Source organism: Cupressus sempervirens, chromosome 5 (genome assembly GCF_028749045.1).
Source record: "Cupressus sempervirens isolate cs-2001-9-10 chromosome 5, ASM2874904v1, whole genome shotgun sequence".
NCBI classification, from domain to species: domain Eukaryota; kingdom Viridiplantae; phylum Streptophyta; class Pinopsida; order Cupressales; family Cupressaceae; genus Cupressus; species Cupressus sempervirens.
The window spans coordinates 938,026,179-938,044,482 of record NC_143122.1 but is presented as its reverse complement, the minus strand read 5'-3'; the positions used below and the strand labels follow the sequence as shown (position 1 = coordinate 938,044,482).

Sequence of the window (18,304 nt, the reverse complement as noted above, 5' to 3'; positions counted from 1 at the left end):
TATAATATATTAATATTGCTTTAACACAATTCTTTGGCTCCTCTCTTAATAAAAAGATGCTTGGGAGGTAACAAAACCTCGGAAGATATACAACAAGTCTGAGTTGGTTGAAAAGAAGAATCTGAAGTCGAGGAGTATGATATAGAAAGTGGAGTATGATATAGAAAGTGGGGACATAACTAAGCGATTACATATGGAGCGGGTGGACCACTCCACTGCTTGCTCGAAGAACTTTAATATTTAACGAGCCTTAATTAGACCACTAATAATTGAGGTTTTATGTCATTTCTGTAAATAGAATTAGTCCACAGACACAAGTGAGAGGTTATACAACTTAAGCAGATGAGTTACTACAATAAGAGAAGAAAAGAAAGGAGTTCATTGCCCAAAATGGCAAACATCTCACCTCTGCTATTGATGGGACACTCTTATTTTGCATTTGCTAGTTTTGGCTGGTTATATTATAACTTTTTCTAGTTTCCTTTCAGAAGATCTTTTCTTTCTAACGTATTTTTTTCAGCTATAATGATCTTATTCTTCAGGCAAACGTATCTGTGTATATTAATTTGGGAAGAGATATTCGTAGCGGAAACATGGTGGAGGCATGCGTGCATTACGACGGCACAAAAAAGATGCTTCACGCATTTCTTATGACCAGCCAACAAAAACTAGAAACCCCAATTTTATTGTATGACATTGATCTCACAAAATTTCTTCCAAGAAAATCATGGTCGACATTTCAGCCTCCATAAGTGCACATTCAACGGACCAACATGATATTTACTATTGGGATTTCAATTCTCAGCATTTGTCGATTCCCACAAAAAACAATCATGTTTTAGTACCGACCGTTGCCTGCATCTCTACGGTGGCCGGACTTGCGCTCTTAGCAGGGTTGTGTTATTGGAGATATAAAAGGTGTCACATTGAAGGAGGAGGACTTTGAGATGGACAAACGGTTTGCTGAAGGACCACGCAAGTTCTCTCATGCTGAGCTCCACGCTACAACTCATAATTTCAGCCATGAGCAAAAGCTCAAAAGGGGAGGTTTTGGCGATATTTACAGAGGCGTGTTGCCTAGCTCAAAAGAGGCTGTGGCCATCAAGAGGATCTCCCAACGCTCCAAACAAGGAAAAAAGGAATACATCTCAGAGGTCACCATTATCAGTAAGCTGAGACACCGTAACCTTGTGCAGCTTTTGGGTTGGTCCCACTGCCATAAAAAGGGCGAATTGCTTCTTGTCTACGAATTCCTATCAAACGAAAGTCTGGACAAGTACATTTTCTTCGAAACTTGTTTGGATTGGGGTCAAAGGTATGTTATCGTTTGCGACATAGCTGCAGCACTGGTTTATCTTCACAAGGAGTGCAAAGAGCGTGTTGTGCACAGGGACGTCAAGTCCAACAATATAATGTTGGATTCTAATTACAGAGCAAAGCTTGGAGATTTTGGACTGGCAAGACTGATTGTAGGTAATTTTGGAAATGGTGCATCGACTGTTATAGCTAGGACGGTTAGATATATTGCACCTAAATGTGTTGTATCGCGCAAGCCCAACATTGAATGGGATGTGTTCAGCTTTGGAGCAGTGTGTTTGGAAATTGCTTGTGGGAGGCGAGTGGTGGACTCTGATTTAGAAGACCAAGGATGGAGAGTGGTGGAATGAGTTTGGCATCTTCTAACAAGGAAAGCTTTTTACAGTAGCAGATGAGAGGTTGAATGGGGATTTTGATGTGAATGAGATGGAGAGGGTGCTCATGTTGGGATTGTTGTGTTCTCATCCCCATCCGATAGCAAGACCGAACATGAGAAAAGTGGTGAATATTTTGAGATTAGAAGCAGAGGTACCCCAAGTTCCGCTCACTTATCCAATAACCTTGTACGGTGGCATCGTAGGTCCTTTTGAACTACCCCATTTCCAATGTATGGTAAAATACCAGTTCCATGAAACTAGAAAAAAGTTATAAATTGGGCGACTCTTAGTATTGTTCAGTATTGTTAATTTTCCTAAAGTATTGTGAGACTGGAATTATTATTTTTGGTGGTTGGCTTCATTCTAAGACTAAAAGTGTTAAATAGTCAAAGTTGACTTATTTTTCGCAAGCTTACTTTTTTCTTAGTGTGTGAAGTTTAAGGGTGGCCCTAGTAATCTATTGTATGAATTCTTGTGCCGAAGAAAAAAATAGGTGTCTTTGCAAGTTTTTCTCACAATGATGTTTCCCAATTATATTTGTGTTATTTGTTATTCATTTCATGTGTAGTTTCTTCTATTATTTCGTATTGTTAATTATCCTAAAGTATTGATTGCTACAAATTTGATATATGATATTATTTTTATTTCTCATCTTTGAAAGATGTCGAAAAACATCATTGTTAATTTCTTCCCTTACCCAATGTGAGTTGTGGGTAACTCTCAACTAAAGACAAATCCGAGGTGTCTCTTTCCAAGAAAATATACAATCAACCAATTTATCTATGGGATAACTCTTCCTTTATTGCAAATTTTACTTCTTTTAGCTTTTACATTTCAAAAAAAGATTCCTATCCATCCCCTTACAATGATGGTATTACCTTCTTTCTCACCCATTTCAACTCTAAGCTATGTCTAACAAGAAAAAGTGAACAAGAAGCTTGTCTAATATTAAGCTCAATGCTTAGGTAAATAATTAAGCCAAAAAAGAAAGCGTGTTAGAGGAGGTATGTACATAGGCATTTGAAATTTCTCAAATGAGTGTAGAAGGAAATAAAATTCCAATCTTACCAAAAATATTTATCCTACTATTTAATTTAAATTGATTTATAAGAGAAAATACTTCTTAGGCCTCATTTTCCTCATGTTTCTATCTATTTATATGGGATTTTTATTTTAAGTGTGAATTATGCAACTAAAGGACTAATTCAATTTTTATCTCAAACAGTGTCTTATCCATTGTTACACATAATCATGTCAGTAAATCTTGATCTACTTAATTGACTCACAATTAAATTTATTAGCTATTAACCCTAAATCCCATTCTTATTATATCCCTCCCATATATTATGAAACCCTATCAATTCATAGAAACTTTTACTTAATTGCTTGAATTAAAAGAAATAATGAATTGACATACAATATCTATCCTAGTTGCATTACATTGAAATGAACTTTGTTCACTCAATCTCAAGTAACAAACATATGAAAATGGAGACAAAATTTAAAGACACAGATCTTCAACACTTCCTCTTGTATTAATCTTCTTGAGAACAATACATTTATGAGACAAAACTCAAAATAAAGCTCAGAACTTGAAAAATTTGTCATTCAATATCTAGTATATTCTTAGAGTACAAAAATTGAGACAACACATAATTGACATAAAATCTAGACTGACTTTAAATAGCATACACACTAAAATAAAACAAAACTTGGACCCTCAGCTCCCATCTTGGAAATCCTTTTATAGACAAGGATTGCAACAAGCTTCAAATGGGAGGACAATTGTCAAAATTTGATTAAAAAATAAAGTACAAAGACATTCTTGATATTTCCTTTTTACAAACATTCTTTGAACTTGGACAAAAGTAGGGCAATAGTTCTAGAATTGGCAGGTGGCAACTTTTCTTCAAGTATCTCCAAGATGAACATGTGTGAACTTCAACAACCTATCACTATCATTGTATTTTCTCTGTTTTGTCCTTTGTACCTTTTATTTCTGATTTCAACTATTTAATCATTATCCCTGGATGGTAAGGCCTTTATGCTAGCTATGACCTCCCAAATTGCAATAATAGTTTCAACATTTGGCCAAGTGGCATCTCTAATCATGTTTGATTATTGACGAAATTTATTCCATTTGGCATCTATGATGTCTTTAACCTCTAGAATTACCTTTCCCATATCTAATTCCAACTTATACAAAACATCAATCATGCCATATACTACCATGACATCTGCCCCATTGTTACAATATGCCATAAATCTGGCATATTTTAGAATGTCATCAAAGGAAGATGACCATTCCTACCAATCTCTTACATTCCCATTTTCATTAGCAATACTGGGCACAAAATTAGGAGTCCCTATGGTAATTGCTTTCATTTTATTCTAAATTAACTATAATTTCTCTAAGAATAAATCATTTAATTCCTTTACCCTACGAATCAATTTCTGTACAGAGATAATTACTCCCTTTGGAAAATATTTTTCTGTGTCAGCATGGGTAAAAGGTTTTCAAAAAACTATGTATATGGGCCCCATGTTGTGAATAAGGAAGATAATAATGAGGTTGCCTCAGAACATTGATATTATGCCCCCTGCAAAACAATATAGCTACTACATACATTTTGTGAAGCATATTTTAAAGAATTTATCTTATGAATCAACAATTTTTTTATAGTTTAGATTTCTATTTCTTTTCTTGATTCTAATTCTTCCTCATTAGTAACCATAGATTGGCCTAGTATATTGCCTGTATCTAGTGTATAGCCCTTTGTTTGCATACCTTTTTCTTAGCAATGTTTTTTTATGCTCCTATTTTTTTTTCCAACCAGAGATTCCTCTGTTCTAGGACATATGCCTTTGATCTCCTCTACAAAATGTCTCTTTGTATTGACATACCTATCATATGTTATATACAATTATTCGTCCAATACATCAATTCTATTCTTACCTAGCAAAGATGATGAAGTCATCAATCCTTAAATCTCACTGCTTAATTTGGAATGAACATTCCAAAAGATCACATTCCCACTAGGGGGCTTTTTGATTTCAATGAGAGTCAATTTTTGATTCTCTAGAGCCAAGGTCCATATTGCCATGGTTTGAGCATCAATGCTATAACTGGACCCTCTCAATTCCCCTTGTTGATTAAAATCTTAAAAAATAAAATATTTTTTTCTTGTCTCCTCATTTGATCCAACATGAATGAGGAACTACTTTCCCATCCTGGGAAGACAATCATACCACTTCTTTGTATCAGCTCTCTTGCATAATCAATAGTCAACTTCTCACTCTCAAGATCATACTTCTATAGCCTCTTGACTATCTCTAATACTTTTCCATTAGAGTCACCTGGTTTCAATTGCAAGGAAATTCATTTTATTTTAACTTGAACAAGAAGCTTTTAAAATCTTCTCTTTTTATGAAGTTTTCATCATTCATAAATTCTCTGGCCTCAACAATTCTATCATCTACCATTCTGGCTTGAAGCTCCAAATTCTTTTCCCTTTGATCATCTTCATTAGCTTGAGCCATTAGGAAGCTTTGCCTCACATCATCAAAATATTGGTTGCTCCTTTGACATAATTTACAAGGCTTTCTCTCTTTCCCTTTGTGGAATCTCTATCAATTTTTGTTTCTTCTTGCTATGTTGAGCCCATGCTGAGCATTCTGGTTGTTCTTCATCATCAATCACCTCTACTACCATATCTCGTTTAGTAGATTCAAGATTGACTCTATTTTTTTAATCTCTTTTGGAACTTGAGCTAAAATCTAGTCAAAATTATTAATATACTTATTAAACCTTGGCCAACAACCCTCTTCATGATAAAAATCCCTTAAAATATGGGTCAATTTTCTTCATTTCTTCTTCAAAACTCATTATATCTCTCCAATTTATCATCCCTTCTCTACATATATTGTCATCTAGGTAATCTACAATTACATCCTCTTTCCATAAACATTTGGTTGCGGGCAAGTTGTAACCCCTCATTTTCTTTAAAGAATTCCTAACAACATTGCATGGATCATATATTCATATAGGGGAAGTAGTCAATTTGTAATCTATAAGAAATGCATTAGTTTCTTCAATTGCATTTTTACCAATGTTGAAATCCCAAATCTTAGAGCATCTACATAAGAATGTCCCCTTTCTGACATTTCAATCCAAATAATCCCTATTTGTTGAAATTAGTTGCCAGAAGAATTCTACAACTCCTAGCCTCTTTGGGAAAAACTTCGGGAGAAGATGTGGTCTTTGAGGACACCTAAAAACCCTAATGATTGTGTAATCTTCAAATAGAAAGATGCTTCCACAATCATTCCCTAACTATTTTCCTTCATCAAAGCATCTAGAGGGCTTTATCAATTTCCTAACATTTCTAGAAACCCTTTCTACTATAGCTCCCAACATATTTAAAATAGGGTAGACAAAATCATTATAAAATGAAATAGCATTTGAATAAGGGTAGAATCGTTGCCATACCCTTATCCATTGCTACATAGGTAGATTTTCTCTGAATTCTTCTATCCTTTCAATGAAGCTTTGATCAATGTATCCAACATTCTTGTACAAAATCAAATGCATCAGTAGGGAGTAATAATGAAATTTGAAATTCTCCAATCTTCCCTCTTGGGCTACAATAATCTCATCATGAATGCAATTGATTATGTATGGGACAAAGTCATACCCAACATTGGTGTGTGGGTCCTTAATATTCAATGCCATGATATAGAGTTCACCAATACCATTCATAGTCCCATATGAACCTAAGACCTTATTCAAACCTAAAAATGTGTTCTAAAGATATCTTTTGAAATGCCCTAGAGGCACATAATCTCCTAGCTTCTTTGGTACATCTGCTTGTTCCTTTCTTGACTTTGGAATGTGTCTCAGCATGGTCCTACTAGTGTAGAAATTCTTATGGTTATTGAAATTCTCATCCAATTTCTTCAAGTCAATTGGCAATGATATAGGTTCCCCTAAGTTGAAAGTTTTAATAAAAGATTCCTTATCCAACGAGTAGAGTATACTTTTTTCCTTCTTATGGAATGATTTGTTGAAAGGATTGTATGATTTAATCAATTCCTTCATCAAATCAATATCAATAAAGACTTCAGGCACTATCAATTTTCCCAGATTCCTATTCCAAGGGATAGATATAGGAACCTTTTCTAGCCTGTTCTTGTAAAAGTACCAAAATAATTCATGCCCATTTCTATCCAACACCTCTGCATCTCTGCATAAATTATATGGATCCCTGAAAGCATGATCATTTGCAATTTGAAGGTTTGATGATCCTAGTAAGAAATGCAGCCATTCTTCAGCAAAAGGGCTAGGGCTTTTCCCTTTTGAAGAACCTCATTGAAGCTTCTTCAACTTGAGCTTGTGCAATTAACTCTCCCTCCTATTGCACCATTGCTTCAAATTATCACAACACTATTGAACTCTGTCTACTAGAATTCACTCTGCAACTTCAACTTTGCTATGAAATTTTAAACACTATGCAACTAGTAACAAAATTTAGGCTCTTTTTACTTTTTATCCTTTTCTGCAAATCAAAGCATGACATTAATGGGATTAAAATGACATGCATGAAATCTTTCTAGTACTTCAAAAGTTGCCCTATCTTCAAAATTTACATTGTTTGTACTTCCAACTCATCATCTATTTCTATCTTGGATATGCACTTTAATCTTTGTTTTTTTACCTTTAAAATTTAAAGTAGAGATGTAGAAATTAACTTCTTTTCTCCACTTCTTGGTGGCTTCATGAATCTTTTCGCTTTTGGCAATGACTATGCAAAAATGGTTATTGTAACCATTTCATAGCTTCACCACTCAATTTTTTTAACTACCAACTTAACCCTGCAGTGTTGCAATATGCACTAATCTCTATGTTGCCATGATGTCTTCTTGTTCACCATATAGACCCACGAAGCAACAAAACCTTCCCTTAACCTTCTCCAAAACATCACAATAGTTAAGAGCTTATCATTTAACATAGCGAAGATGTAGCATTAACTATTAAAACAAGTATTATTGCTCCGTTAAACTATCTTGCAATAGTTAAACTATTTGTCTCACTAACCCCAATGATGCAATGATCCATATCATGCAATTACTCAACCCTTTATCGCAACATCTCTACCTTAAAATCTTACCATGACCATGACAATTCTTATATCTCCTCATCGTAGCTTATTTTCTTAACATACCTTTTAACCTCGCAAAGTAGCAACACCTATCTGTTGGCCCTCATTGCTAAATGTTCATGGTTTATGACTTAACACCCTCCATACTCGTGCTGCTGCAAAAAATTTATCTTTAACCATTTCACCATTTCACAAAGGTTAGCAACATGACATCTTTTAACGTCATGATGCTATGGACACTACTTCAGATCTAACTGTCATCCTTTTCACGATTTTGCATCCATACAAATTAACTCATGATTTAACCTTGTGATGTTGTGATCATTAGTTATCTCCACTTCTCCACCCTAACCTCATGTTATTTTTAACCATAAGAGATGTAGTGATAACTTAAGTTTTGGTAACCATAGTTATAATTCGTAGCTTCACAACTTAAAAATTACTAAGCAAACCACAAGCTGCAACCCCACAAATCTAAGCTTATCTCCACTTTTCAACCTTAACTTTGATTAGCTATATTGTCCATGATGTCGCGATAACCTTTTCATTGACTACTTCACAAATTCACGATCCTCAAAATAATTAAACAACATAATAGAGAGATAAAACAATCAAAATATTTTCATGACTTCGCAACTTAAAGAACTTAGGACCACAACTTTATAACATAAAAAATAAAAAAAAGGACTTAGGGATATGGAAAATTAAACCTTATAACCAAATTTTTATTGTATCCCTATTTATTATTTGCATACCAACTCATGAATGACTTGTTAAAACTATAAGGTATGAAAAACAATTTAGGATTTTTTCATGAGAAATGATAGAACTTTAAGAAACCCAAAACATGAGGATATGTTTTCTTCTTGATTTTTATAATAATTCAAAAATTTTAAGCTTGGTGAAAATTCAGGCCATCATAGTGTATGTTTTTAGGCTATTAATTTTATTTCATTTAAATTATGTCTTTTGTTCTATTTGTGTTTTTACACTACAAAGTAATAAGGATACCTGATACCAAGATAATTAAGATCAAAATAACCTAAGGATTAGCTATTTCCCATAAACAGCTAGATAATCTTCAGATCTAGACCCAACTTTAACAAAAATTATAAAAGATTTTGTACTCTTTTGGCTCTGTAAAACCAAGGCAGGTGCACCCAAGGTATAAAAGATTCACAATTTGATACTACATTCACATTTCATTCATTCCATGACATTTTATAATAATATTCATCCCTTACAGTAGATTGGTCACAATTCTTCTCATAGCTACAAATAATTCTGGGAAATAGCAGCTAAGTCTCAAAGGTTGAATGTAAACAAGTACTGATTGGCTATGGCATTCTTCATACATTTAAAGTAAAATTAATATTGATTTTTTTAGATGTGTGCTTGACATCTTTCTATGATCTTTTCATATGCTAAATGAAATAATTGATCATTGCCTCATCCATTGGGATTCATATTCTATCTAATTTCTTGACCTAATTGACTATATTACAATCAATATCATCAAAAATTCTTTCTAAAACTCATTCTTACATAAATCCTTGTTATTGCCTGGAAATCCTATCACATTCATTGAAACATTTACCCAATTCATTGAATCAAAAGCAATAATGAATTAACATACAACTTATCCTAGTTGTATTAAACTAAACAAGGTTTGCTCATATAATCTAAAAATAAACAGACCATAAAAATGGAGACAAGATTTAGAGAGAAAAGATATGGGGACAGTTCATCTTTGTATTAATTCTTTTTGAAAATTATGTAACATTGGATAATACTCAAAACAACTCAAAATAAGACACCATGATAATGAAAAATTAATGTATTCTTAGACTTGTAAAGAAAATACATTAAAGAGCTGACATCAAGGACACTGGACCAAAATAGACTAGCAGAACTAAAAGTTATACAATAAATTGGACCCCTTCTCTAGCCTTGGAATCTCACTTATATAGTGTGAGATGCAAAAAACTTCATACATAGAGAATATTGACAGTTGTCCTAAAGACAATTACAATGTTACTATCACAAAAGAAAAAAATTGGTGCAACAAAATGTCTTTCATCACGAATATTCTCTTGTGGGACCACTTCTTTTGCACCTTTCATTGCTAAGGACTTTATGATTAGCTTTGTTATTGTTGTTCTTCCTCGAAATGTGTGATCATTGGTCTTGCATGTGATGGGCCTTGTCTTGGTACTTGAAAACTGAACTAAACCTGAGGTTCTCCATTCATGTCATATTGCACTAACAGATCAATAGTCACCATTAGTTGTCCTTTTGTGAAGTCATCTATTTGGGCCTCTGTGCTTGTAATTGCAATTTGTTGCTTACCTCTATCCTCTTCTGCTTTTATTGATGTGTCAATTGTTTGCACTTCATCTTGTTCCATATCTTCATCGTCAATTTCACCATATTACAATTGTTTTGCATGAACAAAATCTTCCATCCACTTGTCAAAACATGTGTCATCCAGCCAATTAAAATTTAGAATATCATTTTTTTTTTATTACATATTCTCCAATTATGTCAATTTCAAAAATATCTTCCCTCAAAGAATCATAAAATAATTGCACTTTTACAACTTCTTTAGTTGTAGCTGCCCACCATGCATTTCCCTTTTCATTTATGACTCTATTCATCTAAATACATAATAGGTCATTTAGTTCCTAGGCCCATTACTCTTTATTCTTCAACTTATTCTTTTTATCTAGGGCATTGGGGAAGAGTCTAAAACTTTTACTCTTATATTTTTCAAGATAATTAACGATTCTCCTCTGCAATATAGTTCTCTTATCATCAAACTTGGAGATATCATTAATCAATTCATAAGTCTCTTCTATATGTTCACAAGACATAGTAATAACTGAAAAGCACAAAAGAGTGACATCCTTGTCCCTCTTGTTCCACTTATTGATAATTGGGTTTAGAGCATCATCACTTGCTTTCAGATCCTCCCATATATTTATTACCTTTGCTAATTGCTCATAAAATGTTGGCCAATAAATCTTATTAACTAAATACATGTTGGCTTTCCTTAACCTATCCTCATATTGGATATCTAACTCTACATCCAACGCCCACAGTTTACTCTTTTCTTCTCAAATTCCTCTATAGTGTAATACTGAGGTCTCTTTGGTGTATCCAAAATTTCAATAAGAGGAGTGGATTTAAAAGGCTCCACTGGTAGATAAGGATAAGTGATCCTAGTCGTCACATCAACTTATTTTCAAGTTTAGTTCTCTTTTGAACCTCTCTATTATAGGTAGCTAATTTTTTTTCATACTTATCCTGTAATTCCATCTTTCTCTTTTATCCCTTTGAGTTTTGGCTCGGGTGAAATTGGTTGATCCAACAACTAGCTCTGTGGCTTCTTCACTTGTAGTTTCTTCAAGTCTCTATGTTACATTTAAATTTCCTATCAGGCTGGTATCATTAGGCTAGGAAGAGAGCTAGCTTTGGATTCTTTTCTCATTGACTAGATTACCAATGCAACATGATCCTCACTGAACTTGGCACCTTTCATCTCTTTCTTCACCTTCTCATCTGCATTTAATTTTTTGGTGACATAATTAAAAACCATTGCATTAGCAATATCCCAATTTGGTAGCAACAGAACCCCAGATGATTTTATCATTTTCCTTCCTTCTTTAGGGCTCAAGCTTTTAAACTCTTGCATCATTTCATCCTTTATTTGGTTCTGTAGATCTACCTCCTCCATCTCAGGATTCCTTGTTTTCATTTTATTACATCTCTCTTCAAAAATTCCAATATTTGTCCTCCAAGAAAACTGATAAAAGGCTCTAGTCTTAACAAAATTATCATCAAAAATAAATTAATGGCTAGCCTATTCTACAACAGGGTCCAACTCCCATCCTTTGTAATCAACAATAGTCAACTCAAGGCTTGGCATAAGAGGTTCTTGAGGATTTCCCTCTTCCAACTCTGATGCAGTAATGAAAACTCCCCCTTTGGACCCCAACTATTCCATCTACTCCTTAGTGAGCTATTCATCTCTTATGTGTAATGGGGACTGAGTGGGTGAATACTCCTCTATTTGAGGCACTTGTTTTTCTTCTACCTTCTACCTCTTGGGCATGAGCTCATTAGGCCTCTCCTCTAGAATAGCACTAGTTGAGCCAATTATTTGTTCTCCTTTATCGATTATAGGCCTTCTACTATGAATTATATTGTAGATAGGTCTTCTTTGAATAACTAATTTCCCTAATCCAACTGTAGGGGTGAAAGACAACCTTCTCATGACCTCTCAAGTCTTATCAGGATAAGAATAAATAAAAATAATTTCTTCTCATTCATAGCCTCCATGATCTTTGGAAAAGTGATCATCAATTTATTTAATTTATCTGCCTCTATCTTGGCATCTTCTAGAGGCTTATAATCCTTATCAAAATAATTAATGAATTCTAAAACCCTAGAGTAAACTCTCCACTTCTCCTTTTTAATCTCTTTCTCTTGGAGAGAGAATTCATTCCTTATTATGTCCTTAGGGAAGTAGGGTTGATGATCCTTGGCACCAGTCTTAGCCCTTCGTCTAAAAATATCAAAAAATCCCTCACTATCATTAAAACAAGCATGGGAGACAGCCATTTTATACTAGTTCAAAATTTTATATAGGAACAACCAACCACCCTTAGTGATTATGAATTGGTCAAAAACAATACAAGATGGGAAAATTGAGCCCCAAGACCTACCAGTCAACTGTGCTTCCTCCAATCCACCTATCTGCCATAGCATTTTAGTTATCCCTACCTTTAGAGGCACTTGGTAAGGAAGTAGATGGGGAGTCCCTTGTAAACCATATACTCTAAAAATTGTAGATAAAGGGTGGGGTATAATATCTTCTCAAATGTGGGATACCTTCAAACTAGAAGGATTGTCCATAGGTCTGATAAAATCTAGCAGTGCCTTCGGAATTCTATGATTGTCCCTTAATATGAGGTTTCTCAACCTAGATGTGAAGTATCTATCAAATCTAACAAAGCTAGCCTCCTCTGCATCCTAGGTCATATCTACACTCCAAAACTGGACTGGTAGAGCTTCTCCCTGATTTTCTTTGTTTATAACCATCTCTTTTTCAAAGTAAGTAACCCCTTTAAATAAGAACATATGCATTAACAATAAATAATGGCCAAATATTTTCTCAACTTTGCTCTTTGCAATCCCACCCAGTCCTACATGAATTTCCTTTGCTAAATAAGATGCAAAATTAAAGATGATTTCCACACCAAAAGAAGAAATGTGTGTCATCATGTACATGAACATTATGGGCATAGAATTTTGTTCATCCTCACCAAAAACCCTACATAAAGTCATGTAAATGTCTATGGCCCTAGTATTGAAAAATTGCTTCTTGAAAGGCTCCTTGGTTGATGCTGTAACAAAGGTCAAATTTCCAATTGTGGTCAGGTGCCCTCTTAATGCATCTTGCCTAACTTGATCCTTTTCAAATAGATACTCCTTTTCCAAACCTTGAAAGTCAATGATCTTATGGTAATATATGAGTGGCTTCAACCCATAAACCTCTCAAATTTTTCTTCAGCATTAATTCTTATCATACATTCCCCGTCTAATCTCCTCACCACCCTAGCTACTGGTTCATAATTTTGGGCTATGGCTGTAAGAAGGTCTCAATCCATGAAAATGCTAGGGACCACTAATTTACCCAAATCAAAATTCCAAATATTTCCATGGGGGAAAACAACTTCCTTTTTAGAAACCATTCCTTAAAAAGTTGGAGCCTTGTTTTAGAAGTAATAATATCCCTAATCCAATTCCCTTGATCATATAAACCATCTGCAATGTTGAGCCTATGATTCACAGGAATTAGCTTTTTATTTGAGCTGACTCACTCAGACTTAGTTTGAAATTGTTCTAGAAAGTCATCATGTATATTCCTACTAGCATATTCTACTTTTCCAGAAAAATCCTTCTTTGGAGGCATATTTGATGATAGTAATGCAAAAAAACTAGAATTCTCTAAGTGATATATGGGCTAAGATACTTGCTTCTCCTATTTCTTCTTTGAAACTTGCAGTAAGTCGCTGATACAAAAATTTCTTTCACAATTCTATCAGGCAGGAAAAGCTTCTTCAATAGGTTCTTGCTCTTGGAAAATTAGAAATATGTCTGCACGAAGAAAATCTTTGAGTTCTACAATATATCCCTGGTTTTTACTTTGCACGAGGATCATACAGAAAAATAGAGTGGCACCACCTTCTAGTTTTAGAAACAAGCTATCGATTTTTGAAAAATCTAATGATTGAGGAACAAAATCTTTGATGACTCAGCGTCAACCCTCCAAGTTGACAATCAAACCAATTAAATCTTTCCACACAAGTCTTTCATTTCACTGCTAGCAAGTTACACCAAACCCACTTGTGCCTTTGGACACGTGTCACATTCTCACTATGTCGCTAAGGGTAAACATCGAGCAACTTCTCATGGTGACACAGTGACCATTGTTGATGATGCCTTGATTAGACGGTTAAAACTTTATGATTATTTTATTGTAAATGTGGTGGGCCCACATAACTTTCCTTTGGTTGCCATATTGCGAGCAGTAAAGTTCAAGCAAGTTTTCATAGTGACAATGCGATCACCATCAATCTTGGAGAGATTTGATGGCGCGGATCAACAATACCTTTCTGTTAGTGCGCATCCTTAGTGGCAACTAAATTTTTTGACAAGTTGACATGTTGGTGAAGCTATTAATGACAGGTAAATTCTCAGCATCGCCTTTAAGTTTTGTCCCACCATATTTTCTTTTTGAGGGTAGTTGCCATGTCGCTAGCGGTAAAGCTCATGCAAATTTCCATAACAACAAAGCAACCATCACCGATCTCAAGGAGATTTGATGGTGCAGTTAACTTATCTTGAAACCATGTTTACTTACCAACTGGGTCCTACTTATAATTGTTCTTTGGTTAACATGTCGCTAGCGGTAAAAGGCAAGTTGTTTCTTATGCCGACATAGCAACCGCCATTGATCTTAGGGAGATTTGATGGTTAAAGATCATTTCGGGAACTTTAGGAGACAATGTGAATAACCATTTAAAAGGTTCTTGGAAACATAAAGGAATATTTTAAAAAGATTTTTCCAGCTCAAAAATAAAATGAAGAGGAACCTAACCCAAAAGTTTTTCTAGGGAAACACATTTCTGATGAAACAAAATTAGGGTATTTGTAGGGTTAAGAAAATTAAGAACACCAAACCCTAATTTTCCAAAGAAAACTAGAACATTCACTTTTATATATATTCAGATAGGCACAAAGTGAAAACATGACCAACATTTTCTATGTATAGTGGACATTTGTAAAACATCATATTTATGCATCGATATTTCAACTATGTGATGTACACCAAGTCGTAATTTTAAGAGTCAAGCACATATCAAAGAACATTAAAAGATTAGAAATTTAGTTATTTTTCCTTTTTTCTTATCTTTAGTACATATTTTGATTTTATTCTAATTTTGTAAATTGTAACTTTTTAATTATCATTTTATTTTATTATATATGAACAAGAGATTTTGTATGTGTAAGCTTTTAATTATGATTCAAATTGTGTTATATTTTAGAGATAAAGGAAATATGACCTGTGGAAATAATGTAAATTTAACAATTACATTATTTATATATTGAAAGTCACACTAAGTTTGTATTATTTTTATATTTCACTGAAATTTTCAGCATTGTTATTCATGATCTGAATGTTTTGTAATGGAAAATAGTAAAAAAATAGAAAAAGAAATACTGTGTTTTCCGAGATTTGAAGAAAAATAATTTGATTTTTGATGTACATAGCTGGTATCTTTTAAAACACCGTGACAGAACATAAAATATATTAATATTTCTTTAATACAATCAGTTGGCCCTTCTCATAATAAAAAGGGAGGTTAGAAAACTTCAGAGACAAACAGCAAGGCGGACTTGAGTAGGAAGAGGAATTTGACGTCGCGTAACATAATACAGAAATTTGGGACATAACAAAGCGGATTTGTTCAATAAACTTTAATTTTAAACGAGCCTTAGTTAAACCGTCGATAATTGAGGTTTTATGTCATTTGTGTCAGTGGAATAGATTGCCCACATGGCAAACATCTCATCTCTGCTCTTGGTATTCACTTGTTTTGTATTTGTTGGTTTCGTCTTTGGCAAAGAGCAAGCTCCAACGAATTTCACCTTTCCCCCTCAAACGAATTTCAACCTCCAAGGGATCGCCAGCTTTGCGCCAGTCTTCAGCAACGGAAGTTTCGTGCAACTCTCAACTGGAAACGAAACACGGGCCACTTTTTCTAGGATGACATACAACCAACAAATTTATCTCTGGGAGGACAACTCTTCTTTTCTTGTAAATTTTACTTCTCATTTTAGATTTGAAGTTCTTACAAGCGATGATGAGTCACACCAATACGGCGATGGCCTCGCCTTCTTCCTCGCCCCTTTCGACTCTGAGCCGCCAGTAAATTGCACAGGGCAATGGCTCGGTCTCTTTAACCACACCACTGATGGTAACTCTTCCAATCAAATTGTTGCCGTGGAGTTCGACACTTTCAAAAATGATCCGTTCGACCCAGATGACAATCACGTGGGAATTAATGTGAACAGCATTGTTTCAAAGGTATATTAATTACTCTAAAGGTTCAGTTGTTTTCATTCCGAATTCCTAGTTTCCTTTTCAATGATTATTTCATTCTAACGTATTTTTTTCCGGTATAATGATCTTATTCTGCAGGCAAACGTATCCGTGTTGAGTAATTTTGGAATAGATATTCGTGGCGAAGGCATTGTGAGGTCATGGGTGCATTATGACGGCAGAGCAAAGATTCTTCGCGTGTTTCTTACGACCAGCCAACAAAAACCAGAAACCCCAGTTTTATCGTATGACATTGATCTCACAAAGTTCCTTCCTCAGAAAATCATGGTCGGCATTTCGGTCTCCACTGCACATTCAACGGACCAGCATAATGTTTACCATTGGGATTTCAATTCTCACCATTTGCCGATTCCCACGAAGAACAATCATGTTTTAGTATTGGTCGTCGCCTCCCTTATTGGACTTGCGCTCTTAGCGGGGTTGTGTTATTGGAGATATCAAAGGTGTCACGTGAAGGAGGACGTTGAGATGGACAAATGGTTTACCGATGGAACGCGAAAATTCTCTTATGCTGAACTCAGCGCTGCAACTCATAATTTCAGCCATGAGCAAAAGCTTGGAAGGGGAGGCTTCGGCGATGTTTACAAAGGCGTGTTGCCGGGCTCAAAAGAGGCTCTCGCCGTGAAGAGGATCTCCCAACGCACTAAACAAGGCAAAAAGGAATACATCTCGGAGGTTACCGTTATCAGTAAGCTGAGACACCGTAATCTTATGCAGCTCCTGGGTTGGTCTCACTGCCACGAAAAGGGTGAATTGCTTCTCGTCTACGAATTCCTGCCAAACGGAAGTCTTGACAAGTACATTCTCACCGGCACTTGTTTGGATTGGAGTCGACGGTATGTTATTGTTTGCGACATAGCTGCAGCGCTGGTTTATCTTCACGAGGAGTGCAAAGAGCGTGTTGTGGACAGGGACGTGAAGTCCAGCAATATAATGTTGGATTCTGATTACAGAGCAAAGATTGGAGATTTTGGGCTGGCAAGACTAATCGCAGGGAATTTTGGGAATGGTGCATCGACTGTAGTAGCTGGGACAGTTGGATATATCGCACCTGAATGTGTGGTATCGCGTAAGCCCAGCATTGAATGGGATGTGTTCAGTTTTGGAGCAGTGTGTTTGGAAATTGCTTGTGGGAGGCGAGTGGTTGACTCCGACTTAGAAGACCATGGATGGAGATTGGTGGAATGGGTTTGGGATCTTCATTCTCAGGGAAAGCTTTTGACAGCTGCAGATAAGAAGTTGAATGGGAATTTTGATGCAAATGAAATCGAGAGGGTGCTTCTATTGGGATTGTTGTGTTCTCATCCACATCCAAAGGCGAGACCGAGCATGAGAAAAGTGATGCACATTTTGAGATTAGAAGCACAGGTACCTCATGTTCCACTTACTTATCCAGTAACCATGTACGGTGGCACTGTAGGTCCTCTTGAACTACCATCATTTCCAATGTATGGTAAAATACCAATTCCATGAAACTAGAAAGATGTTCTTAAAAAAGAGAGAGATGGGTAATAAGGACCATCAATGGCCATGTAAGCTTTTAAGGTTGCAAATTTTTATTTCATTTTAAAGTTTGTAATCCATTTTGAACTAAGTATCACAAAATGCATACTCATGTTTAATTGTGTTTTTATTTAGAGTTTTGTGTGAGATATGTAATTGGCTTCTCTCTACAAAATACCACATTTCTAATTGGATCACATTATTTACATAGACATGAGTCATTTAGGTTAATCTAAATGAGTAAAGAGATTTGACTA

At 35.1% G+C, this 18,304-nt stretch overlaps 1 protein-coding gene and 1 pseudogene across 1 annotated transcript; both read left to right on the top strand.

Annotated features, from left to right (window-relative positions):
- The first annotated feature begins 947 nt into the window (after positions 1-947).
- Positions 948-1,667, top strand: LOC149559037 (L-type lectin-domain containing receptor kinase IX.1 pseudogene; annotated as a pseudogene).
- Positions 1,668-15,977: 14,310 nt separating this feature from the next.
- Positions 15,978-18,017, top strand: LOC149559036 (putative L-type lectin-domain containing receptor kinase S.7). Its single transcript, XM_089831216.1, has 2 exons — positions 15,978-16,508; positions 16,623-18,017. The coding sequence occupies exons 1-2, from the start codon at positions 15,978-15,980 to the stop codon at positions 18,015-18,017; spliced, it is 1,926 nt and encodes a 641-aa protein (XP_089687342.1).
- Positions 18,018-18,304: the final 287 nt, after the last annotated feature.